Source organism: Aotus nancymaae, unplaced genomic scaffold, assembly GCF_030222135.1.
Source record: "Aotus nancymaae isolate 86718 unplaced genomic scaffold, 86718_ANA_hifiasm-v0.15.2.pri h1tg000040l, whole genome shotgun sequence".
Taxonomy (NCBI): domain Eukaryota; kingdom Metazoa; phylum Chordata; class Mammalia; order Primates; family Aotidae; genus Aotus; species Aotus nancymaae.
The window spans coordinates 126,760,106-126,786,382 of NW_026988454.1; the positions used below are offsets into that span (position 1 = coordinate 126,760,106).

A 26,277-nucleotide genomic window follows, 5' to 3' on the forward strand; every position below is an offset into this window, starting at 1 on the left:
TCACTATGATTGATACCTTGTCACTTCTTTTATTAAGAACTGATAAGGTCTTAATCCTCTGTCAAGAATATGGCTATAGGAAGAGGATGTTTTCAAAGTTGTGAAGGGACTGCTCACCATGTTATGTTAAGGAATGTAATCACTACCAAACCTGACTTGTACGGTTCTCTGTTTTGAGACCAGAGCTAAATGGGAAATTGAAGAATTGGATGATGTTTTGTTTACGTGCTCGATGACATCAATACATACTCATAGTAAATGCCTTTGTTTTTGTTTTCAGTATCTAAGCTTGCTGGCCCTAAATAAATCTTAGGTTGGGTAGAGCTCAGTTCCCAGGGGAATTAAAGATTCATAAAGAAGTGATATGTTTCCTAACTAAAATATTTTTCTTCTTAGCAGGTTCTCTACTTAAAAGACAATGACTACTGATGAAGGTGCCAAGAACAGTCGAGAAAACCCCACAGCCACTGTTGCTGAGCAGGGAGAGGATGTTACCTCCAAAAAAGACAGAGGTGTATTAAAGGTGAGGCCACAAAGCTGAATGACATACAAGGAAATCTACTATCTGGAAAGATTGTTTATAACATCTTTCTGAGGGGTCTGGAGTGGACAGTGTTTATTGAGGGTTACTAAGTGCTAAACACTATAGCTAGATTCTCATTTTGTCTTCATAACTCCAAGATTTTTTTTGAAGATTTGGAGTCTTGTTATGTTGGCCAGACTGGTCTTTAACTCCTGGTTCAAGTGATCTTCCCACCTCAGCTTCCTGAGTAGCTGTGACTTTATTTTTTAATCAATTAATTAAATTTTTGAGAGAGGGGGTTTCATTATGTTGCTCAGGCTAGTCTTGAAATCCTGGCCTCAAACGATCCTCCCACCTCAGTCTTCTGAGTAGCTGGGATGATAGGCACGAGCCACTGCACCCAGCTAGAGATTTTAGTTTTTAATCCCAGATTATAGATGTTTAAATTGAGATTGAGCTAGGTAAATTAACTTGCCCAACATCATGTATCTTAGTAAATGCAGATTTACCTGGGGTTCAGGTCCAAGTTATATCTCATTCTAAAGGGCTATGTTTCCCTATTCTGAGTATACAAATGGGTTACTATTTTAATGTATCATTTTAGTACACTAAAGCTAGCTAATGACAATTTTAAAGACTTTTTAAGGAAAGAAAAGCTAACTTGAAAAGTTCAAAGGGGTTTATTTTTACATACAGTGTTCCTGTATACAGTGAAGATATCTATTAAGATTTCCTCAAAGAATATATCTTACTTTTGAACTAGCGTTCTTACCATTAAACACTATACAATCATTCACCACATAATGACATTTCAGTCGATGACAGACTGTACCTTCAGCAGTGGTCCCATAAGATTATAATGGGGCTGTAAAGTTCCCATGGCCTAGTGGTGTCATAGTGATTGTAACATGGTAGTACAGTGTATTAATCATGTGTTCGTGGTGATGTGGGTGTAGACAAACCTACTGCACTGCAGTCACATACAGTTATGTATATAATGTTTATATTACTGGTTTGTATACTTACTATACTTTCTAACATTATTTTAGAGTATGCTTCTACTTACTTTTTAGAAAGTTAACTGTAAAACACCCTTGGCTGAGTGCAGGGGCTCATGTCTGTAATCCCAGTATCCTGGGTGGCCAAGGCAAGAGGATCACTTGAGGCCAGAAGTTTAAGACCAGCCTGGGCAACATAGTAAGACCCCTATCTGCAGAAAAAAAATTTTTTTTAATTAGCCAGGCATAGCGGCATGTACTTGTAGTGTCTACTGCTTAGGAGACTGAGGCAAGAGGATCATGTAAGCCTGGGAGTTCCAAGCTGCAGTGAACTATGATCATACCACTGCATTCTAGCCTGGATAACAGAGTGAGATCCTGTCTCAAAAACAAACAAACGAACAAATAAAAAACAGCCTTGGGCAGGTTCTTCAGGAGGTATTCAAGAATAAAGCAATGTTATCATAGGAGACAGCAGCTCCATGTGTGTTATTGCCCCTGAAGACCTTCCTGTGGGACAAGATGTGGAGGTGAAAGACAGTAATATTGATGATCCTGACCCTCTGTAGGCCTAGGCTAATGTATGTGTTTGTCTTAGTTTTAAACAAAAAAAAGTTTAAAAAGTAAAAGAATAAAAAAAATTTAAAAATAGAAAAACACTTACAGAATAAGGATATAAAGAAAGAAAATATTTTTATACAGCTTAGAATCTGTTTGTATTCTAAGTGTATTCTTTGGAATATTTTTAAAAGTCTACCATTCTTTCTGATCTAAATTAGTGTGTACATGGACTAGCTCACAAGTCTGTGTTATGAGAGAATTTAGTGTCAAAATATAGGGCATTAAAGCTAAAAAAAATTACAAAGTTTACAAAGTAAAAATGTTGGCCGGATATGGTGGATCACGGCTGTAATCCTAGTACTTTGGGCGGCCAAGGCAGGTGGATCATCTGAGATCAGGAGTTCGAGACCTGCCTGGCCAATATGGCGAAACCCCATCTCTACTAAAAATACAAAAAATTAGCCAGGCGTGTTGGTGGGTGCCTGTAATTCCAGCTACTTGGGAGGCTGAGACAGGAGAATTGCTTGAACCCAGGAGGCAGAAGTTTCAGTGACCTGAGATCATGCCATTACACTCCAGCCTGGTCAACAAAAGTGAAACTCTGTCTCAAAAAAAAAAAAAAAAAAAAAAAAGTTACAATAAGTTGATTGATTTATTATTAAAGGAAAAAAAGTTTAAAATAAATTTAGTATAGTCTAGGTGTCCAGTGTTTATAAAGTCTACAGGAGTATATAGTAATATCCTAGGCCTTCACATTCACTCACTACTTTCTTGCTGACTCATCCAGAACAACTTCCAGTCCTGCAAGTTCCATTCATAGTAAGTGTTCTGTACAGGTATACAATATTTTTCTTTTACACCTTTTTTTACTTTACCTTTTTCTATGTTATGTTTAGATACACAAATACCACTGTTTTACAGTTGCCTACAGTATTCAGTGCAGTAACAAAATGTACAGGTTTGTAACCTTGGAGCATTAGGCCAAACCACCTAACCTGGGGTGTAGTAAGTAGGCCGGGCCATCTAGGTTTGTGTAAGTACACTCTGTGATGTTCACACAAGGATGAAATCACCTTAGGACACATTTTTCAGAACGTATCCCTGTCCTTAAGCAATGCATGATTGTATGTATTTCTTCACCCTATAATCGTTTTCATGTGAATTTTTTTTGTTTCTTACAACAATGTGGTGAGACAATCAGAGCATCTGTTGATTCTTCCATCTTATAAGTAGATAAACTGAATCTGAGAAAGGTTAAGTGGCTTTAGTTACATTAAGTTATTTCTCCTACACCATTGTTAACACATAAAAGTTTTGTATAGTTAAATTTTATTTTTCCTGAAAAGCTTATCTGATGCATTCTAAATATTACCAGGATGCTGAGTTTTAATATTCTTATGCCAGCAGTAGCAAATAAGAATTTTTGTTTGTCTAACCTTGCTTATATGAAAGCCTTTCTTCTGTGCCAGGATCTCTTCTGAATATATGTGAATTGCTATTAGCTTGCTATGTGCCAAGTCAACTTTTGGAGAATTGTAGCTATAGAATAAGTGTTCTATGCCATAGATTTACATCCTATTGTCTTCTTTTAGAGGGCCTCTCAACCTTGTAGTTATAGTTACTCCTCCTAAATTCCAGGAAGCTTCTAGAGACAGTGAAGGCTCTGCCGGCTGTCCTCAGCATCTCCCTGCCTCTGTTTACAACTTCAACTTCCTCTTTCATCTTTTCAGAGTGCCCACGCCCAGGGAACATAATCCCCAACTTGCTTCAGACCCTGTTTTGTTCTAGGGAATAAATCTAATTGCAAGGTTTTTAGGCTTCTTAAGAAACGTTTGAGATTTGAAGCCCTTCAAATTATATCGTTTATCATTGTCTAGAGCCTCGGATTTCACCATGAATCTTTTGGTTAATATTTAAATAGGTCTAGTAACTGTGCCGAGCTAGAGCAATTTAGTTAACCTCTCTGTGATTAAGTTCCTGTTTGTAAAATTAGAATAATAATGCCATCAATCTCACAGAGTTACTAGGATTAGGTGAAGCACTTAGCATAGTGCCTGTCCTATAGTAATCTATCTTATTAACTATTACATATTTTAAAAAAAAGAACCAGTGCTGGTTTGGAAATTCAGTAACTATCTGAGGAAGACAAAAGTTGGATCTATATTTTAAAGAGGAATAGAACCTAGATTATGTCCTTAAGGCAACTCTAGATTTAGGCACAAGTTCATCTTGCTAGGGAAGCCTGAAGTGATACCATAGTATCACTTGCTGGTGTGGATGACTCTCTGACTTTCTGGTAGCCATTCATCCCAAATGCCCAGTTATTGTTTATAGTCCTGGAAGTGCAGAGTCATTCCACATAGGCTGACAGTTGAGCATAGCCAGTTCATGAACATGAGCACTTGAAGACTATTGTAAGATACCTTTTAGATTAATGTTTTGAAACTATTTTTTTCTTTTGAAGTCCTAGAAGGGCAGTAATGCTTCTTTGCCTTTAAAGAATGTTTGAGGCTGGGTGCAGTAGCTCATACCTGTAATCCCAGCACTTTAGGGGGCTGAGGCGGGAGGATCACTTGAACTCATGAGTTCCAAACCAGCCTGGGCAACATAGCAAGAGCTCGTCTCTACTAAAAATAAAAAAATTAGCCATGCCTGGTGGCATGTGCCTGTAGCCTCTGCTACTTGGGAGGTTGAGGTGGGATGATCACTTGAACCTGGGTGACAGAGTCTGCAGCAAGCTATGATTGTACCACTGCATGCACTCTAGCCTGGGTGGAAGAGTGAGACCCTGTCTCAAAAAATAAAATAAAGATGTTGGGGCTTTTGAGTTAAGAAAGCTATGGAATCTAAGTTCACAGTATTTATGCGATGTTTATTTTAGGTGGAGGGTTTACTTGTCAAAAAAGAATTTAGGAGCAAATGGTCAAATTATTTAAATAAAACTCAAAGCAAACTCCTCTCCCAAAAAGATGTTCATCAGATGTTAGCTACCATCCTCTGTTACCTACTAAAAATGATTAATTTGGGATAGATGATTGACAAACTAAATTACACTACCACACTAAATTACACTACCACACACCTGTATTTGCTTTTCTTTTCCCAGAACTGACTAACTACATTAGCAGCTTGCTCAGCCAAGAACAAAATAAATACACTGGATTTTAAGATAGCTAAATACTAGAAAACAAGTTATTTAGTATCATATCAAACTGTACAATGATACTCATGTCTTTTACAGATAGACTGTGTTTCAAATATAGGAAATGTAACCTGTTTTACCAGGAAATTGGGCTTTCTGAAAGTAAACAAGCAGAATTTAGTCAGAAGCTAATGTTTTTAGCAAAGGAGGGAAATACAGTTACACCTTTGAAACTTTGCTTAAGCTTCTTTTGGAATATTTTTAAAAGTCTACCATTCTTTCTGATCTAAATTAGTGTGTACATGGACTAGCTCACAAGTCTGTGTTATGAGAGAATTTAGTGCCAAAATATAGGGCATTAAACCAATGAACAGGATTTATTGGTTAATTCTTTGAAGGAATAAATAATGTGATTAGCAATAAAAGTAGATATAAGAGACAGGTTGGTAAAGGACAGTTTTCTAACAATGAGAGTTACTGTGAGGACTATGAAGGAAGGTGTTAGAAAGAATGGATGATAGCATATTTGCAGATCTGCCTGAGTGTCTTGGGATGGACTGTGTGAACTTTTTATTCTCTGATTACAGGTAAAAATTTCACCTGTTTTTTTCTTAATGTTTGTCTTTTCTAGATTGTCAAAAGAGTGGGGCATGGTGAGGAAACACCAATGATTGGAGACAAAGTTTATGTCCATTACAACGGAAAATTGTCAAATGGAAAGAAGTTTGATTCCAGTCATGATAGAAATGAACCATTTGTCTTTAGTATTGGCAAAGGTAAGAGGGTATTTTTTTGAGTTGTGTTTTACTTAGCTTTATTACTATTTATAATATATAGGAGCAGCTGATTCTATCCTTTCTAAAAGTTAAAGATATTTTAGAGCAGTAATACTCAAAGAAGGTCTGAGAATCCTCAGAGCTCCCTGAGATCCTTTTAGGGTGTCCCAAATGTCATTTGCTTTCATCACAATACTAAGATATTATTTGTCTTTTTACTGAACTGACATTTGCACTGATGGTACAAAAGCTTCAGTGGTAAAAAAACTGCTGGTTCCTTAACACAAATCAAGGCAGTGGTAACCAGCTGTTCCAGTAGTCATGGTATTTTCCACTGCCACTCATTCACTATTTACATAAAGGAAAAAGCTAGTTTCACGTAAGAATGTCCTGATAAAGCAGTAAAAATTATTAGTTTTATTAAAACCCAGTCCTCAAGTTTCACATCACTTTGATATTCTGTGACAGAAAGGGAAACACATATAGAGCACTTCTGTACCCCGAAGTATGATGGTTGTCTCAAGGATAACTACTTGTGCTCTTGTTTTAGTTGAGATCTGAACTAACTACATTTATTTCATGAAACACCATTTTTACTTGAAAGGGCAGACTGTGATTATGCAGACTTGATTCAGTATTTGGCAGGTGTTTTTCTGAGAATGAATGGAGTAAGTCTGTCACTTCAAGGAAAAACAAATGACAATGTCTTTTGCCATTAAGTTTTCAAGTAAAAATTATAGTTTAGGAGAACTCCTATCTGCCACTGTGAGCTTGACAGCTTCCGAAGGCTTTTCTGATGAGGTCAGTGGGTATTAATGAATGTGGTTTTAAATCTTATACAATGATTGGAAGATCTTTATAACTAAGAACCAATATTTTCTCAGTGACCAATGCAAGATGTTATAAGATCATGTGTGAATAAACAATTCGTTCAAAGTTAGACCAACAGATTTTAATGTAACAGTGTGAAAAGTTCATTGGTATACTTTCAGTTTCCACATTGTAATTGACTTTTATGAAACTTACAACTTGTACAGTTTTGATGTAGTATCAGATAGTTATATTCACAATTATCTAAAAGGTTATTAAAGGGCTCCTACCCTTTTCAACTATCTATCTTTGTGGGTTTGGATTTTTTTCCCATGTACTTCATTCAAAATTGCAACAGATGAATGCAGAAGTAGATATGAGAATCTGGTTGTCTCATGTTACAAGTCAAACATTTCTCCATGTATAACATTCTAAAACATGACACTCTTCTTACTAATTTCTTTTGTTTTGGAAAATATAAAATATAAAAATACTTTACAAAATTAAACTACTTATTAACATGGGGTTATTCTAAAATTATTAAATAACTGATTTTTAACTTTTAATATAGTAAACATCAGTAGATATATCACATAAACAAAAGCTCTTTGGAGTCCTCAATTTTTAAGATGTTACGGGGTCCTGAGGAAAAAAGGTTTAGAACTACTGTTTTTAAGTATTAAGTATGATTTTTTACTAATTTATTTTCAAATGCTTTTTTTTTTTGGGAACAAGATCTCAATCTGTCACCCAGGCTGGCTCACTATAGCCTCAACTTCCCAAGCTCAAGTAATCCTCCCACCTCAGCCCCACAAATAGCTGGGTATACAGGTGTGTGCCACCATGCCCGGCTTGCTCTGTTGCCCAGGTTGGAGTGCAATAGCACCATCTCGGCCCACTGCAGCATCCCCATCCCAGGTTCAAGCGAGATACTCCTGCCTGAGCCTCCCAAGTAGTTGGGACTACAAGCGTGCACTACCACGCCCGACTAATTTTTGTATTTTTTGTAAAGATGGAGCTTTGCCACGTTGGCCAGGCTGGTCTTGAACTCCTGACGGCAAGTGATCCGCCCACCTCAGCCTCCCAAATACCTGGGATTACAGGCATGAGCCACCATGCCCAGCCTGATTTTTGTATTTTTTTTTTCTTTTTTTTTGTAGAAACAGGCTTTAAACATGTTGCCCAGGCTGGTCTTGAACTCCTGGACTCAAGCAATCTGCCTGCCTCAGCCTCCCAAAGTGCTAGGATTACAGGCATGAGCCACCATGCCTGGCCTCAAATGCTTTTAAATATCTTTAGTTCATTTAGTCTTATTTTTTAATCTTGTAGGAATAATAACCCATACATCAAATTAAACTTCATAGACCATGTGGCTTATTGTAAGTTGGTGACTGAGTTATGGCTTTTATTCTTGTCTGCCAGACAGGCAATTGTAGTTTGTTCCTAGATTAGGGAAAAAAGAAGTACTCACCCTATTCACCACTAAGGTTCAGTGTGGACTTCATTCCCTTCTCCTTCAGCTCTGTATCTAGTTGAATTGCTAACTAAGCATGGATCTGGAAAGGAAATAGCAAGCAGGAACTGAGGAGTTACTTTCTGTCTCTTGCCACTCAGCCTTCCCTGCTTTCTGTATCATTTGTGTGCCTGGTGAATTCTGCTTCCCATCCAACTGTGCTCTTTCCAGGCTCCAGTTTTGACCATGCCACTGCTCCCTTCTCCTTTGGGTCCTTAGTAGATTAATGGCTCATGTGATATTAATCTTTTGTTTGAATAAGATAGCAGTAAAAATCAAACACAGTCTTGTGGCAGATAATTATGACAGTTATTTTAGAATTTTTTTTTTCATTTTTATTGATTTAGGGATATGAACCTCCAGGGCTGCCAGAATGGGTATGGCATCATTATTTAGGTGACCTAAGAGTGACTGGCCTTGTCATACCCCCTTGTTCCTGCCACCTGCTAAACCCTTACTCTACCCTTAGAATTTCTGTCTTAAAGAAGTTGATAGAGTTAAGGTAACAGGTCACCTTTTAGCAGTTATCTTGGTGAGTAGAATTAAGAATTGTTGAGAATTTATATTGCTACCTTCTCTACTGAGATTTTTCTCAGCAAAAACACTATAGTGAATGAGTTTCCTAGAATTTTAAGCAAGGTGAGAAGATTTTTTGAGTTATTTTTTAAAAATACAAGTTGGGAGAAAAAAGGGGCAACTTTCCAGTTGACTTTGTACCTCGGCATACCTGTCTAGAGCCAGCGTGGTCTCATGGGAAAAGCTTCCAGCCGGATGTTAGAAAGCCAGGGTTTCTGTCTTCACTATTCTTTGTGGTATGTTAACATGAGTAAGCCACTTGATCTTACCTGCTTCTGTAAAAGGAAGTCTATAGAGAGCCTATGTGATTCCATTCTTGTTCATTCTGTAAAGAATGCGGGAACAAAAACCATAAAAAACTAATACCAACACAAAGAGACCTTTAGAGGCCCCCTTAAGATGGTAATTGGAAATATTAGGATAGAGCAATATACCTCTGGTAAAACATCTGTAACATAATGTATTTCGTTGCCTACAAAACAAGAAACATTAGTTTGGGAGTTTATAGTTTTGTGGGTTTTTTTTTTTTTTTTTTTTTTGAGATGGAGTCTCACTCTAAAGCCCAAGATGAGATGCAGTGGCGTGGTCTTGGCTCACCGCAACCTCCACCTCTGGGGCTCCAGTGATTCTTGTGCCTCAGCCTCCCGAGTAGCTTTGCATCACCACACCTGGCTAATTTTTTGTATTTTGGTGGAGACAGGATTTTACCATGTTGCCCAGGGTAGTCTCGAACTCAGCTCAGGCGATCTGCCTACCTCGTCCTCCCAAAGTGCTAGGATTACAGGCGTGAGCCACTGCACCTGGCCTATTGTTTTATACTTAAATTTTATAGCAGTAGGTACTTTATCAAAATGCAGAAAATAATATAAATGGACAGTAGCATAAATATTGTTCATTGATCCCTTATATTGTACCTTATATTGATCCCTTATATTGTACCTCTCCCAAGGGAATAAATAGAAATATTTTTTCTTTTCTTTTTTGAGATGGAGTGTCACTCTGTAACCCAGGCTGCAGTGCAATGGCACCATCTTGGCTCACTGCAACCTCTGTCTCCTGGGTTCAAGCCATTTTCCTGCCTCAGCCTCCTGAGTAACTGGGACTACAGGCACATGCCACCACACCCAGCTAATTTTTTGTAGTTTTAGTAGAGATGGGGTTTCACCGTTAGCAGCGATGGTCTCCATCTCCTGACCTCGTGATCTGCCTGCCTCGGCCTCCCAAAGTGCTGGGATTATAGGTGTGAGCCACTGTGCCTGACCTAAATAGAAATATTTCAATGGAAAGTCATTCTAATTTAGGGATTCTAGTATGACTTCAATATTTAAAATGGAACTATAAGAACCTATCCGTAAAAATCCCATTGAAAAGATAAGCATGACCAGGCGCAGTGGCTCACGCCTGTAATTCCAGCACTTTGGGAGGCCAAGGCGGGCAGATCACGAGGTCAGGAGTTCAAGACCAGACTGGCCAACATGGTGAAACTCCATCTCTACTAAAAAATACAAAAATTACCTGGGCATGGTGGCTCGTGCCTATAATCCCAGCTATTTGGGAGGCTGAGGTAGGAGAATTGCTTGAACTGGGACCTGGGAGGCGGAGGTTGCAGCGAGCCGTGATCGAGCCACTGCACTCCAGTCTGGGCTACAGAGCGAGACTCCATCTCAAAAAATAAACAAATAAATGAATAAATAAGAAAAGGTAACATGCCAAGCTATACCTACACTTGGTTTGTATACATCTGTTGCTTTTACCATACCACTTTTTTTTTTTTTTTTTTGAGATGGAATTTCACTCTTGTTGCCCAAGCTGGAGTGCAGTGGTGCGATCTCAGCTAACTGCAACCTCTGCCTTCTGGATTCAAGCTATTCTCCTGCCTCAGCCTCCCAAGGAGCTGGACTACAGGCACACACCACCACACCTGGCTAATTTTGTATTTTTAGTAGAGATGGGGTTTCACCATGTTGGCCAGGCTGGTCTCAAACTCCTGACCTCAGGTGATCCACCTGTCTTGCCCTCCCAAAGTTCTGGGATTACAGGTGTGAGCCACCGCATCCAGCCAACTGTACCATCTTTTAAATTCTGTGCTTTGCTTTCTTCATCTAAGGTGATGATAATCATATATTGTATATGATTATATAAGTATATAGTGTTATGTTGAGGATTAAGTAAGATAATGTACACCATCGCCTGACTTTCAGCCTAACACATGGTATGCACTCAAGTTGATTACTGTTGTTGCAGTATTAGGATTATTGATTGGTTTTATAATGGAATGGCAAAAACTGTGTTATAACATCTTCCGCCCTGCCTCTATCTGTTGACTATGCATGCATGCATACAAACCTTTGAAAAAATGCTCAATCATCTTGCTTAGTCCCAGGAAGTTGGGAAAGAGAATCAATCTAAGGAAACTGATTGTTACTACTGTGGAATATGTTACAGAAATTAGAGTGAAGAGGTGTGGTTTCCCTCACTAGGTTTTCTAAACTAAATATTAGAGGTGTGAATTCTTAGAACTGTTCATAGCCCATTTAAAAAGAAGTTGAATTAAGAATGACTGAGGATTTTCATACATAAGTCTATAATAGAAGTTCTGTTCTTTTACCCTCCTCCCCACAGCAAATATATTTTCAGTGAAGTGGAAGAGGGTGATAGATTTGGAGGATGAAATAATTATTTCTACCCTATTCTTTTTTTTTAGACAGAGTTCCTTCTGTTGCCCAGGCTGGAGTGTAGTGGCACCATCTTGGCTCACTGCAACCTCTGCCTCCCAGGTTCAAGCGATTCTCCTACCCCAGCATCCCAAGTAGGTGGGATTACAGGCACCTGCCACCACGCCCAGCTAATTTCTGTATTTTTTTTTTTTTTTTTTTGGAGTCAGAGTTTCACTCTTGTCATCCAGGCTGGAGTGCGATGGCACGACCTCAGCTCACTGCAACCTATGCCTCCCAGGTTCAAGCGATTCTCCTGGCTCAGACCCCTGAGTAGCTGGAATTAGTCCAGCTAATTTTGTATTTTTAGTAGAGACTGGGTTTCTCCATGTTGGTCAGGCTGGTCTCACCCTCCTCAGCCTCTCAAAGTGCTAGGATTACAGGCATGAGCCATCGCACCGAACCTCTACCCTATTCTTAAAAGTAAATCCAAGAGTACTAAAGCTTCACCCCTCTCCATTCACCCCTGTAAAAGCCTGGTGATATATCTGATATAAGGGCACTTCATTGAGGTTGCTTTTTATGTTCTTCGTATGTGACTAACACACCTAAGAATCACAAAGATAAAAATCCTACTTTTTATACTTTTCCCTCAGATTTGAGGAGTAAGAGAAAAATAGACCAATAATTTTGGATTCTTCACATTTCTGTACTACCCTTTAATTAGAGAGATTTGGCCATAATGAAGTAAATAATGAGTAATCTGCCTGTTACATTAATAAAATCTTACTTTTGTTACGTTATGATCTGTGATCATTAGTAAAAATACCTATTAATTTAGTCAGCCAGTAGCATACTGGCGTAAGAAGGGGAAAATATATGCTGAAAGACTAATTGGCTGGTATTTTAAGTACTTGCAATGCCAGGCCAAGGGCCTTTTGCGTATTATCGCATTTAATTCACATATCAATATTACTATTTTTTGGATTCTTTATACAATTAGTATAAGTTAGGCAACAATCATATGAACATTTGTGTTGAAGCCACTTTGAATGGTTTTTTATTGAGGTATTATTTACATATAATAAAGTTTTACCCTTTTAAGTATATAGTTTGATGAATTTTGATAATATTTCTGTAACTACCACCACAATCAAAATATAAAACAATTTCTTTACCCTAAAAAGTAATTTTATGTCCTTTTGCAAAGTCACTTTCCTTCCTGGACCCTGGGCCCCAGGCAGTGACTAACTTGGTTTCTGTTACTATAATTATGCCTTTTCTAGAATTTCACATAAACAGAATCTTGTGTTATCTTTGGTAAATTGCCCAAGGCTATACAGTAAATGGCAGAGCCAGGATTCAAATTCAGGTAGTCTCTTTTAAGTTATATCAGATCTTAAAGTTTAGAATATAGCCCAAACCCGGTAGAGAAATGAAGTAGGTCCTGGTTAGCAGTATTTATTGAGTGTCTGATATACAGTAGATGTTTCTTTTTTTTTTTTTTTTTTTTTTTGAGATGGAGTCTCGCTCTGTCACCCAGACTGGAGTGCAGTGGCATGATCTCAGCTCACTGCAACCTCCGCCTCCCAGGTTCAAGTGATTCTCCTGCCTCAGCCTCCCAAGTAGGTGGGTTTGCAAGGCACACACCACCATGCCTGTTATCATCGGGGCATGAATGCAATAGCGCCGTCATAACTCACTACAGCATTGAGCTCTTAGGCTTCAGCGATCCTCCTGCCTCAGCCTCCCAGAGTCCTGGGATTACAAGCATGCGTCACTGTGCCCAGCCAATAGGTTCTTAATATCTATTTCCTTTTTGTTTTTTACATGCAGTTAAGGAGCATTCAGGAGATTTGTAAGGAAAGCTTCTAGGCTAAAATATTTAATTTTTCTAATTGTCCCCAAAAGTGTAAGCTAGAAAGACAGCAAACTTTAAGAAAGTACTTACTTTGGTTTTTCCTGGTACTTTGCAATAGAGGAGGAATGCCTCCGATTTCCACTGCTGATTGGATATCAGGGAGGAGCTGATTTAGGCTGTGGAGAGCTAAGCAAATTTCTTACTCCATTTAAATTTAATATTACATCATGGCTTTGTTCTTTTTTTGACTACAATATTGTAGTACTGTAGTTGTTTGGGAAATAATAATTAAAATATGACCCCTACCTTCAAGTATGTAACAATTTAGCCTGGCAGAGTTGATCCTTAAGGCTGTCGCAGGACAGATAATGCCACCATATCTGTTTTCTTTCTCTGTTTTTTTAAATTATAAGCCATGAAGGTGGGGAGAGATTATCCTGTGATTAGTTCTCTTAGTAATTAGAGAAATGACAAAAATACAATGTAACATAAGATATGAACATTTTAAAAAGAGTCTTAAACATAATAACTATAATCTTAGCACTTTGGGAGGCCAAGGCAGGAGGATTGATTGCACCCAAGGGTTCAAGACCAGCCTGGCCAACATGGTGAAATCCCATCTCTACTAAAATACACAAATTAGCCAGGCATGGCAGCGCACACCTATAGTCCCAGCTTACTCAGGAGTCTGAAATGAGAGGATCGCTGGAACCCAGGAGGTCAAGGCTGCAATGAGCTATGATCACACGCCTTCACTCCAGCCTGGGTGACAGAGCGAGACCCTAACTCAAACAAAACAAAATACATAATTTGTTTAATTCATGATTAGTTCCTTTTGGTAGGGAGTAGGGATGATTATTAGAGCCCTTTTATAGCTAATTTAAAATAAAACTAGGCTGTGCGCAGTGGCTCATGCCTGTAATCCTAGCACTTTGGGAGGCTGAGGCAGGTGGGCCTGAAGTCAGGAGTTCAAGACCAGCCTGGCCAACATAGTGAAACCCCATCTCTACTACAAATAAAAAATGAGCTGTTGTGGTGGCGCATACCTGTAATCCCAGCTACTCTAGAGGCTGAGGCAGGATAATCGGTTGAACCTGGGAGGCAGAGGTTGCAGTGAGCTGAGAACATACCATCGCACTCCAGCCTGGGCAACAAGAGTGAAACTATGTCTCAAAAAAAAAGAATATGGAGGAAAAGCTTCATGACATTGGATTTTGCAGTGGTTTCTTGGCATGACATCAAAAGCACAGGCAACAAAAGCAAAGCAGAATTAAATATAAATTACTGTACATCATAAATTAAACATAAATTAGAATACATCAAAATTAAGAACTTTTGTGTATCAAACAATAACAGAATGAAAGGCAACCTATGGAATGGGAGAAAAATATTTGCAACTCTTATATCTAATAAGGGATTAATACTCAGAATGCATAAACAACTCCTACAACTCAACAAAAACAACAAAATAACCCAATTCAAAAATCGGTAAAGGACCAGTTGCAGTGGCCATACCTGTAATCCCAGCATTTTGGGAGACCTAGATGGGAGGATCACTTAGAGGCCAGGAGTTCAAGACCAGTCTGGGCAACATAGCGATACCCTATCTCTACAAAAATTTTTAAAAACTGGGCGAAGGACTTGAAATTTCTCCAAAGAAGATATAAAAATGGACAACAAGCATATGAAAAGATGTTCAACATCACTAATCATTAGGGAAATACAAGTCAAAACCACAGTGAGATATCAACCTCATACCCATTAGAATGGGTACTATTAGAAAAACAGGAAACAGCAAGTGTTGATGAGGATGTAGAGAAATTGGAACCCTTATGCACAGTTGGTGGGAATGTAAAATAGTGCAGCTTCTGTGGAAAACAGTATGGCAGTTCCTCAAAAAATTAAAAATAGAGTTACCATGTGATCTAGCAATTCTCCTTGTGGGCATATAACCAACAGAATTGAAAGCAGGGTCTTGAAGAGATAGTTGTACACTCATGTTTGTAGTAGCATTATTAACAGTAACCAAAAGGTAGAAGCAACTCAAGTGTCCATCAGTAGATAAATAGATAAACAAAATGTGATATAAAGGTACAGTGGAATACTTAAGTTTTAAAGAAAAATTCTGGCAGATGCTACAAGATGGATGAACCTTGAGGACATTATACTAAATGAAGTAATCCAGTGACAAAAAGTAGAATAGAAGTTGCCAAAGGTTAGGGAAGGAGGAAATGTTTAATGGGTTTACAATTTTAGTTTTGCAAGATGAAAAAGTTCTGGAGATTGGTTACATAACAGTGTGAATATACTTTAAAATACTCAGCTATGCACTTTAAAATAGCTAAGGTGGTAAATTCATTGTGTGTGTGTGTGTGTGTGTGTGTGTGTGTGTGTGTGTGTTTTAACTCAAGGAGAAAACATGTAGTCAGAATGTTCTGAAGTGGTCACTATAGTCTTTATTATAAATAAAAGTGTTCAGGGATCAAAATGTTGTGTCTTAAAATGTGTTACATAATTTTTTTAAACCAGAAAAAATGTAATATTACAAAATAAATGAAAAAGTATAATGCATTGCTTTTATACTGGGCGATGTATACTTTTAAACTTTTTCACCTGCTTGTAGTTACATACATATAAAGCATTTAAATTCAGCGATAGCTGTATTATGCATTTGTGTACATATATATTCTTGTTTCATATTTTATTACAAATGGAATAAGACTTCTGAAATTTGATAAAGTAAATTATGTGTAAGCTAGTAAAATTGAGGTCTAGATGAAGTATAAGAATAAAGTGACTTTATATATTCTCCCTGTATTTTACCCATGACTAAGATCCTAAAGATGAGAAATCTTTAAAATGTTTATGCTTTGGGGATTGGACACAGTGGCTCACGCCTGTAATCCCAGCAATTTTGGAGGCCGAGGTAGGCGGACCACTTGACGTCAGGAGTTTGAGGCCAGCCTGGCCAACGTGGCAAAACCATGTCTCTGCCAAAAAAAATGCAAAAATTAACCAAGCATGGTGGCATGTGCCTATAATCCCAGGTACTTGGGAGACTGAGGCATGAGAATCGCTTGAACCCAGGAAACAGAGGTTGCAATGAGCCAAGATCGTGCCACTACACTCCAGCCTAGGCAACAAAGTGAGACTCTGTCTCAAAAACAAGAAAATATATATGATTTTGGTCCAGTAATTCTACATCTAGGAATTTAACCTAAGGAAATGTGGTATAAAAGCTTGCTTACCCCACTCCAGACTAATTGATGCTCTCTGTTCTGTTTGCAAATACACTGAGTGATTCAACTGGTTTCCTGTGGTGTGGTCCCACACACCGCTCCCATAAGTGGAGTTGGCCTTGTCAGTGCCCTGCAGCCACAGACCACTAGAAATACACCTATAGTTGGACATGTTGGTTCACTACTTGTGAGGGAGGATGCACACCATGCGAACTGTGGAGTATCTCAGAGTGTTAGAAGGGATATTTTATAGGACTTGGGCTTGTATTAGGTGATTTTGGGGAATTTTAGGAAAGCAGAGCTTTCTCGATTAGATGCTGTTAGGATGTGCAGTGATTCTACGTTTGAGTGTCTTAATATATCATATTAGGAGGTAGGCCAACTAGAGGAGAGTGAGACCAAAGCTAGAACTGGTAGAGAAGCAGCAGTCACTCATATTAGCCAGGAGAGGGGAGTGTTTGGTGTTTTGTAAAATGCACAGTGACCTTGTTTTTTTTCTCTAGGCTTAGACAAAAAAAAAAATTTTTTTTGAGGTGGGGCTGGAGTGCAGTGGTGCAGTCTCAGCTCACTGCAACTCTGCCTCCTGGGTTCAAGCAGTTCTCTGCCTCAGCCTCCTGAGTAGCTGGGATTACAGGCACCCACCTTGACGCCCAGCTAATTTTTGTATTTTTAGTAGAGACGGGGTTTTGCCATGTTGGCCAGGCTGGTCTCAAACTCCTGACCTCGGGTATGAGCCACTGGACCCAACCAGACAAAATTGTGAAGTATTTTTGTTTTGTCTCACTTGAACACAGTCTCAGAGTGACCTTGTCCGATGTTGATATTTTGTGAGATTGTTTATGTCCCACAGGAGAATAATATGGCCTCCCTGTAATCCCTAGGCCAGCTTCAAAGAACACTGAGGTCTAGCTGTAATTGTTCAAGCAGTTTCCAGTTGTTGGGGAGGCTACTTTTTCTTTCTCAAACTCTTGTTAAGAATCAGTTGAAGCCAAGTGCCTGTAGTCTCAGCCACTCAGAAACTGAGGTAGGAGGATCACTTGAACCGGGAGTTTGAGTCCAGCCTGAGCAGCATAGGAAGACCCTGTTTCTTAAAAAGGGGAAAAAAACTGGGCTGATTCAATGGCTCACACCTGTAATCCCAGCGCTTTGGAAAGCTGAAACAGGAGGATCACTTGAGGCTAGGAGTTCAAGACCAACCTGGGCAATGTAGCAAGACCCCATATCTACAGAAAAATTTAAAATCACCTATAGTCCTAGCTACTAGAGAGGCTGAGGCAGGAAGTTCTCCTGAGCCCAGGCATTTGAGACCAGCCTGGGCAACATGGTGAGACTGTCTACAATAAGAAAAAAGAAAATTAGCCCAATATGGTGGCACATGTCTGTAGTCCCAGCTTGGGAGGCTAAGGTGGGAGGACTGCTTGAGCCTGGGAGGTTGAGACTGCAGTGAGCTATAATCACACCACTGCACTCCAGTCTGTATGACAGAGCAAGACCCTTGTCTCTTAAAAAAGAATTGATGTAGCCATTTTGTAAAGACAGTTGGACAACAGTTATCAAATTTAAAGTGCATATCACCTTTGCACTTCCAGGAAGTTACCCTCCAAGTATACTTATGCAGAATAGGCAAACATAAATGGACAAGTAGTCTCATTAGATTACTGTTGGTAATATATTTATCAATAGGAGATTGTAGTATTATACATCCATTAAGAATGAGGTAGGTCTATTTGTGTTTATGATGATGATGATGTCTTTTCTTTATCAAATACATATGTGCCAGGCACCGTGCCATGCATTTGATATGTTTTATCTAATAATCCTTACAACAACTATTAATATATGGCAAGTACTGTTATTATCTCCATTTTGCAGGTGAGGAGACTGAAGCAAGGAGGTTAAATAACTTTTACAAGTTTACACAGATAGTAAAGGGCAGACTTGGTATTCAAATCCAGGTGGTCTGAGGTTAGAGTATGCTGCATTTTTGACCTCTAAAGTTTACATCCTCCTTTCTACTGATGGAGAAAGAGGATGAAGATATATATTAAATGAAAAAATAGTTCAGAACTGAATGTCTAGTTTGCTGTCAGTTGTGTTTTAAATTTTTTTAAAAAGTGACGGCACACAGTAGAATACCAAAGAAACATAACAGTGACTTATAAGGAGCAGATAGATGGCCTTTCAGCTTTCACTTTCCATCTCTCTCGTGGGTGTTTTAATAATAGTCATGTATTACTTGAATAATTTTGTTTTTTTTTTTAAGAGACAGGATCTTGCTGTTACCTAGGCTGGAGTGCAGTGACATAATCATTGCTCACTGTAGCCTCTTACTCCTGAGTTCACGCTATTCTCCTGTCTTAACCTCCAAAATAGCTGGAGCTATAAGCATGTGCCACCATGCCACACTAATTTTTAAAATTTTTGTTGAGATGGAGTCTCACAATGTTGCCCTGGCCAGTCTTAAAACTCCTGGGCTCCAGTGGATGCTCCTGCTTGGCCTCCCAAAATGCTGAGATTACAGGTATGAGCCAGTGTTCCTGGCCACTTAAATATATTTTTAACTGAAATAAATGTAACTGACATTTTGAAAAGTTGTAATAGTTAATAAAGATTAAGCTAAAGTCATGAACGACAAATGTTTTATCTATCCCTGCTTACATACTGTTATGTAAGGTTTCCCTTGTCTTAATATTTTACCACCAGCTCATTTTAAATTCACTTCCTCTGGGGTTCATCTTTTATTTGATCCCACTTTGAATACTTACATTTTTGTTTTTGTTTTTTGAGACAGGACAGGGTCTCCACTCTGCTGCCCAGGCTGGAGTGCAGTGGCACGATCTCAGCTCACTGGAACCTCTACCTCCTGGGCCAAAGCGATGCTCCCACCTTAGCCTCCTGAGTAGCTGGCAAGCATCGCCTTGCCTGGCTAATTTTTTAAATATATTTTTTTGTAGAGATGGGGTTTCACCATGTTGCCTGGGCTGGTCTCAAACTCCTGAGCTCAAGTCTGCCTCCCAAAGTGCCAGGATTACAGGCATGAGCCAATGTGCCCAGTCCCCAGATACTTAATGTTTTTGATAGAGTACCTCATTTGTAATTTAGCCTTTTTTTTTTTTTTTTTTGAGACAGAGTCTCGCTCTGTAGCCCAGGCTGGAGTGTGGTGGCGTGATCTCTGCTCACTGGAACCCCTGCCTCCCAGGTTCAAGCAATTATCCTGCCTCAGCCTCCCAAGTAACTGGGATTACAGGCCCGCGCCACCATGCCTAGCTAATTTTTGTATTTTTAGTAGAGACAGGGTTTTACCATGTTGGCCAGGCTGGTCTTGAATTACTGGCCTCTAGTGATCTGCCTACCTTGGCCTCCCAAAGTGTTGGGATTACAGGCATGAGCCACCACTCCCAGCCAAAATGTAATTTAGCCTTTTAAATTGCCTAAATTTTCTACTGTTTCCCAAAGGACTTGATACTACTTACAGTAAGATAAGGATGCATATCATAGGAACTGTAAACATTCAGATTACAATTATATAGCCTAATATAGTTCTACAATTGAGCAATAAATTTAACTTAGTTTCCTGGAAGTAGGCAAAAAATAAAATATTTTAAGTTCTGTAGCTGTAGGTTGACAAAAAGACACATACATTTTTGTTTAAAGAAACATTTTTCTAATTATAAATTTTGAGAAGAAATGTTTTTCGTGGACCCTTTGCAATTTCTACTCTTCTGGTTACTTCTTGTTTTGTTGTTTTTTGTCTACCCAACTAAATTATAAGCTTCCTTAGGACAAACTCTGTTTTTCAGTACTATTTTTGTTCTGTCTCTGCCTAGAAAATATGCACTCATTATATATAGTTGAAATGATAATTAAGCAACAACTGCAACACAGCCATATTTCATGGATAATGTTACCACCAGTTTTCAAAGACTTAATTTTTGAGTAGTTGAGGAATTTATACTACTTTCATTCCTTTCAGCAGGGAATCCTTTTTGAGACAGGGTCTCACTCTATCACCCAGGCTGGAGTGCAGTGGCATAATCATGACTCAAGCCTCAACCCCCTGTGCTCCCGGGCTCAAGCAGTCCTCCCACCATAGCCTCCAGAGTAGCTGGGACTACAGTTGTGCACCACCATACCCAGCTGTGTTTTTTGGGGATTTTTTTTTTTTTTTTAAATGTAGAGATGAGGTCTTGATGTGTTGCCCAGGCTGGTCTCAAACTCCTAGGCTCAAGCAAGCCTCCCAAAGTGCTGGGCTGATCAGCGGGGAATCTTTTATGATAGCCTTAAAAAAAAAAACTTAATTTATTTATTTGTATGTAACTTCTACTGAGTTCTGTCATCTTGTAGCCCATACTTTCTAGCTGAGTACATAGTATGAAGAACTGGAACTTTGAACTTTTGTTTTATGAAAGTTAAATCTTTTAAAATAAGCCTTATGGCTTTCAACTACCTTTTCCTTTCTCTTAGGCCAAGTCATCAAGGCATGGGACATTGGGGTGGCTACCATGAAGAAAGGAGAGATATGCCATTTACTGTGCAAACCAGAATATGCATATGGAGCAACTGGCAGTCTTCCTAAAATTCCCTCAAATGCAACTCTCTTTTTTGAGGCAAGTATGTGTGTGATGCTGCCTTGTCAGCATCTGCTCTACAATAGAAATGGCTTTGAAGCAACAGTGGGAAAAGGAGCTAAGCTTGCTATAGAGTATCAGATCCAACTTATTTATTTTGGAGCATGACTTCTTGAATTGTTTCCCACACACCCAAGGTTGTGCGTGCCAGTGCTTTCTTAGAAACATGCTTCTAGCACAGAAAGTTCATATCCAAATAAACAAGACACTACACTTAGAAATAAAGATTCTGGTCTGTGGTGTGAGTGTGATATACTCAAAACTGACCAGAATACAGGATGGAAATGTTGGTGATAAATGTTGAAATATGCCTATGTCAAGTTGCAGGTACTTTCATATTATAAAGGTTTATTTATCATAGATCTCACTTCTTTAGAAGCCGTTGATAGTGATAAAACATCATTCATCTTCTGTTGAATGACATGTATTTGGCAAAACTTGATTTTTAAGAACCATCCTAGCTAGGTAAGATACACCTTTAATCAGTCATAGGCCACATTCATGAGATTTATTCTTACATTTTGAGAAGGAAACTATAAATCCAGGGTGGGAAAGTCATGGCCTCAAATAAAATAATTTTACATCAGTACCTTGTAGCTCTGGCTTTTTGCCCACAGGGTAGTTTTCCTAGTATTTCCTATCTTTGTACTGCAGTCCCTTAGGATATAGTCCAAGACATTATTATTACATGAAATTTGTTCCAAGTATGGAAAAGTATAGTGGGTTTTGTTTGCTGCTTTTCCAATAATTAAGACACATAGATGAATATATGTATTTTTAAACAGATTTATTTTATAAAATGAAAGAATTGGTTGCCCTTGCCTTCACATATGTTAAATTGGCTTTATTTGATCTTTTCTCAGCTGAATTCCTTTTTTCTTTCTAGATAGAGCTTCTTGATTTCAAAGGAGAGGATTTACTTGAAGATGGAGGCATTATCCGGAGAACTAAACGGAGAGGAGAGGGATATTCAAATCCAAATGAAGGAGCAAGAGTACAAAGTAAGTATTGAAGTAAGAGGGAACTAATCCTTAAAAGTTGGGCTCCATTTCTGTGGACAAAATGGAGACTTTAAAAAAAATCTGTTTATAGAAATGAACATATCGGCTGGACACAGTGACTCACACCTGTAATCCCAGTACTTTGGGAGGCCGAGGCAGGAGGATCTCTTCACCTTAGGAGTTTGAGACCAGCCAGAGCAACATAGTGAGTCCCCACTTCTACTAAAAAACATTGAGAAAATTAGCTGAGTGTGGTGGCTCGTCCCTGTAGTCCCAGCTACTTGAGAGGCTGAGGTGGAAGGATCACTTGAGCTCTGGAGATCAAGGCTACAGCAGAGAGCCGTGATTGTGCCATTGTGCTCCAGGCTGGACAACAGTGAGATTCTGTCCCCCAAAAAAAGAAAAAAGAATAGTTTCAGATTCAACATTTATTTAATAATACTTTTATTTAGTAAATATTAATTCAACATCTACATGCCAGGCACCCTACCAGCCTCTACAAACTCAAAAATGAATACAAAGTAATTTCATCCACAAGAAATACTCCATCTGTGGACTCTTTGGTGTGCCAACAACTATATTAGTTGCCTGATAAATTTGTTCATTTATTTCTTACAACCTTAAGAGGTTAGATTTCTTATCCCCAGATGAGAAAAGTTAGTTCAGAGATGTCAAATAAATTGCCCAAGGTTACAGAGTTACTAAACAGAATAGTAGATTGTAATCCCCTTTAGGACTCAAATCCATCTCATCAGCTATCATCAAGATAAAAAAAATAGTTCATCATTTAGATTAATATTGGATAATAGTGTTCATTCTATTCCGTATCAGGAGACCTAGGTTCAAGTCCTGCTTTGCTGTTACATTGAGTAACCTGAAGCTATTCCGTTGCTTCATTTGCTAAATGGGAGTTGGGGCAGCTCTGAGGGCTGAAATAGCTGACTCTTCCTCCCTCCCGGAGCAAACTGTATATACCACTGTGTATACTACTTGTCACTTTATATTGTAATCAGTATTTGCCCATTTCTCCCAGTATACTGTGAGTGCTTGAGGACCAGAACCTTTCTTCATCCTTTTGTTTTCAGCCATTACCTGCAGTGCCTGACACACATTTGGTGTTTAATGAAGGCTTTCTGCATGGGTAAATATTTGAGAACTGTCATTAGTGAGCTGAAATCCTTCAGAAGAGAATTATGGGAAAACAGAGAAATACTTCCATTAAGAACAAAAATCACATCACTCAACAAGGATGGGAACATGAACTGTTATTATAAAAGGTCTATTTAAAAGAAAGATTTCAAAAGCCAAGTATAATGGTGTGCACCAGTAGTCCCAGCTACTTGGGAGACTGAGATGGGAGGATCACTAGAGGCCAGGAGTTCAAGGCTACAGTGTGCTATGATTACACCAGTGAATAGCCAGTATGCTCTAGCCTAGGCACCATAGTGAGACCTTGTCTCTTAAAAAAAAAAAAAAAGTAAATTAAAGAGTTCATTTAAAACAGAAAATTAGAATAGCTGAGTTTGTTATTTTTAAAGTATATAATATTTTCAACCCATATTTTATTTCTACGAGTCTAGCAAATCGGTTTAAATTCTGTTGTTTTGGGAAGCAGTTACAAATACTACTGTGATTGCAATTGAAGTGTTTAGTTCTGTCATTTGGGATAATTTTTTTTTAATAAATGAAGAGCTTTAAATATAGCATATCAGGGAAATAGCTCCAGACTAGGAGTTGGGAGATAGGATTCCAGCCTCAGCCGTGACCTCAGGCTGGCTCCAACTAGACTTCACCCCTGGGAGTTAGCTTCTTTCCTGTGCAGTGAGGTAGGGTTGGACCTCTTGATTTTTAAGGTCCTACTAGCCCTAAAACTCCATCATAGAATTCTAAATGTTTACAAAAGTTATAGGAATGATAGCAAATCATCTTCACTATGTTAGTAAGCACTTAAGCTTGTCTATAATGTGTATTTTAAATTTTTATTATGAAAAATTTCAAATGTATATACAAAGAGGTTTATTCCTATGGATACAGGAACTCCCTAGATTCAATAATTTGTAGTATTTATTTTTAAACTGGAGGGTTTTGTCAACTAAATTAAGAGGAAAAGCTTTCTCCAATTATAGGCAATACCACAAAATTACCACTGTGGAGATTACTTTAGAGCAGCTTAAGTTAAATCAAATCTTGCTTTTGGTAATATTTGTGATGGGAGTCAATTTTTTTTACTTTTTGTTTTGAAATAATTTTAGAATTACAGAAAAGTTGCGAAACTAGTATAGAGTGTTCCCTTATATGCTTCACACAGCTTCCTCTAAATGTTAACATCTTACCCCTAATCACAGTACATTTATAAAATTCAAGAAGTTAACATTGATGTAGTACTGGTAACTATTTTACAGATCTTACTTGAATTTCACCAGTTACTATATTATATTACTGTCGTTTTCTGGTCTAAGATCAAATTCAGGATCCAGCATTGTATTTACTTTTTTGGGTTTTTTTTGTTTTGTTTTGTTTTTGTTGTTGTTGTTGTTGTTGTTGTTTTGAGATGGAGTCTTGCTCTGTCACCCAGGCTAGAGTGCAGTGACACGATTTCAGCTCACTACAACCTCTGCCTCCTGGGTTCAAGCAACTCTCCTGTCTCAGCCTCCTGAGTAGCTGGAACTACAGGCACACGCCACCACACCCTACTAATTTTTGTGTTTTTAATAGAGACAGGGTTTCACCATGTTGGTCAGGTTGTTCTCAAACTCCTGACCTTGGGTGATCCACCTGCCTCAGCATCCCAGAGTGCTGGAATTACAGGCATGAGCCACCACACCTGGCCTACTCTGCTATTTTGAAGACAACTGATGATTTTGTGGAATATCTCAATTTGGGTTTCTGTTATGTTTTAAAGTAGATTGAGGTTATGCATTTTGGGGAAAATACCACTGAAGTGATGTTGTGCCTTTCATCATTATCAAGAGGTACATGATAGGGATGTCCCATTACTGGTGATGTTAACTTAGAACACTGGGTTAAGGTGGGAAACCATGTTTTGCTACTGCAAAGTTACTGTTTTCCCTTTGTAATTAAAAAGTATTAGGATGGAAGTACTATCTTGTTTTATATCACAACTTTACACATTCATTTTGGCATTTGTTGATTTTTGCATGCAGTAGTCATTATTGTGGCATTTGACTAATGGTAATTTTTCTGTTGCTATTGTTCTCTCTACATTAATTGGAATCCTACTGTATATATATTCAGTTTATTTATATCAGTATGGACCTGTGGATATTTATTTTATTCTGTAGGTTATTATTCTTTATTATTTATTTTATTGTTCCTATTGTCCCAGATTTGACAATTGGAAACTCCTTTAAGTTTGTTTTTGTGTCCTTTCAATATTATCCCCATTGTTGTTTTTTTTTTAGCAGTTCCTTACTTCCTGGTACCACAAGACACTCTTGGCTCATCTTAAAATTTTCCTGCCCCAGACCTGGAACTAACCATTTCTCCAAGGAGCTCTGACTGCTTTTATTGGAGAAAGGCATTTAGAAACCAAGATCGGGATGCTAGGTTTGCTCCTGCTGTGAGATACCATCATTCCCAGCTGGGCGTGGTGGCTCACGCCTGTAATCCCAGCAATTTGGGAGGCCGAGGCGGGTGGATTACCTGAGGTCAGGAGTTCGAGTTTGAGATATCATCATTCCTAGACCCTCTTAGCAGACAGAGCAGTAGAGAATATATGGACCTCAACATACATACACATACATCTGTAGGTATTTCTACATCATCCTGGTGTGTGTATATCTATTTTGTTGTTGTTTTGTTTTTGTTTTTTGAGTCTCACTCTGTCACCGAGGCTGGAGTGCAGTGGTGCACTCTCAGCTCACTGCAACCTCTGCCTCCCAGGTTCAAGTGATTCTGCTGTCTCAGCCTCCAGTGTAGCTGGGATTACAGGTGCCTGCCACCACACCCAGCTATTTTTTGTATTTTTAGTAGAG

General features: G+C 38.6%; 1 protein-coding gene across 2 annotated transcripts in view; it reads left to right on the forward strand.

Moving 5' to 3' along the window:
* FKBP5 (FKBP prolyl isomerase 5) overlaps positions 1 to 26,277 on the forward strand; it is an 89,059-nt gene that overhangs the window by 15,158 nt on the left and 47,624 nt on the right. The window contains exons 2-5 of one of the 2 annotated variants that reach the window (XM_012461601.2): positions 400 to 523; positions 5,856 to 6,000; positions 21,118 to 21,260; positions 22,168 to 22,282. In XM_012461601.2, the coding sequence (XP_012317024.1) occupies positions 419 to 523; positions 5,856 to 6,000; positions 21,118 to 21,260; positions 22,168 to 22,282 (508 nt within the window). In that variant the 5' untranslated portion in view covers positions 400 to 418. 2 annotated transcript variants of the gene reach the window in all.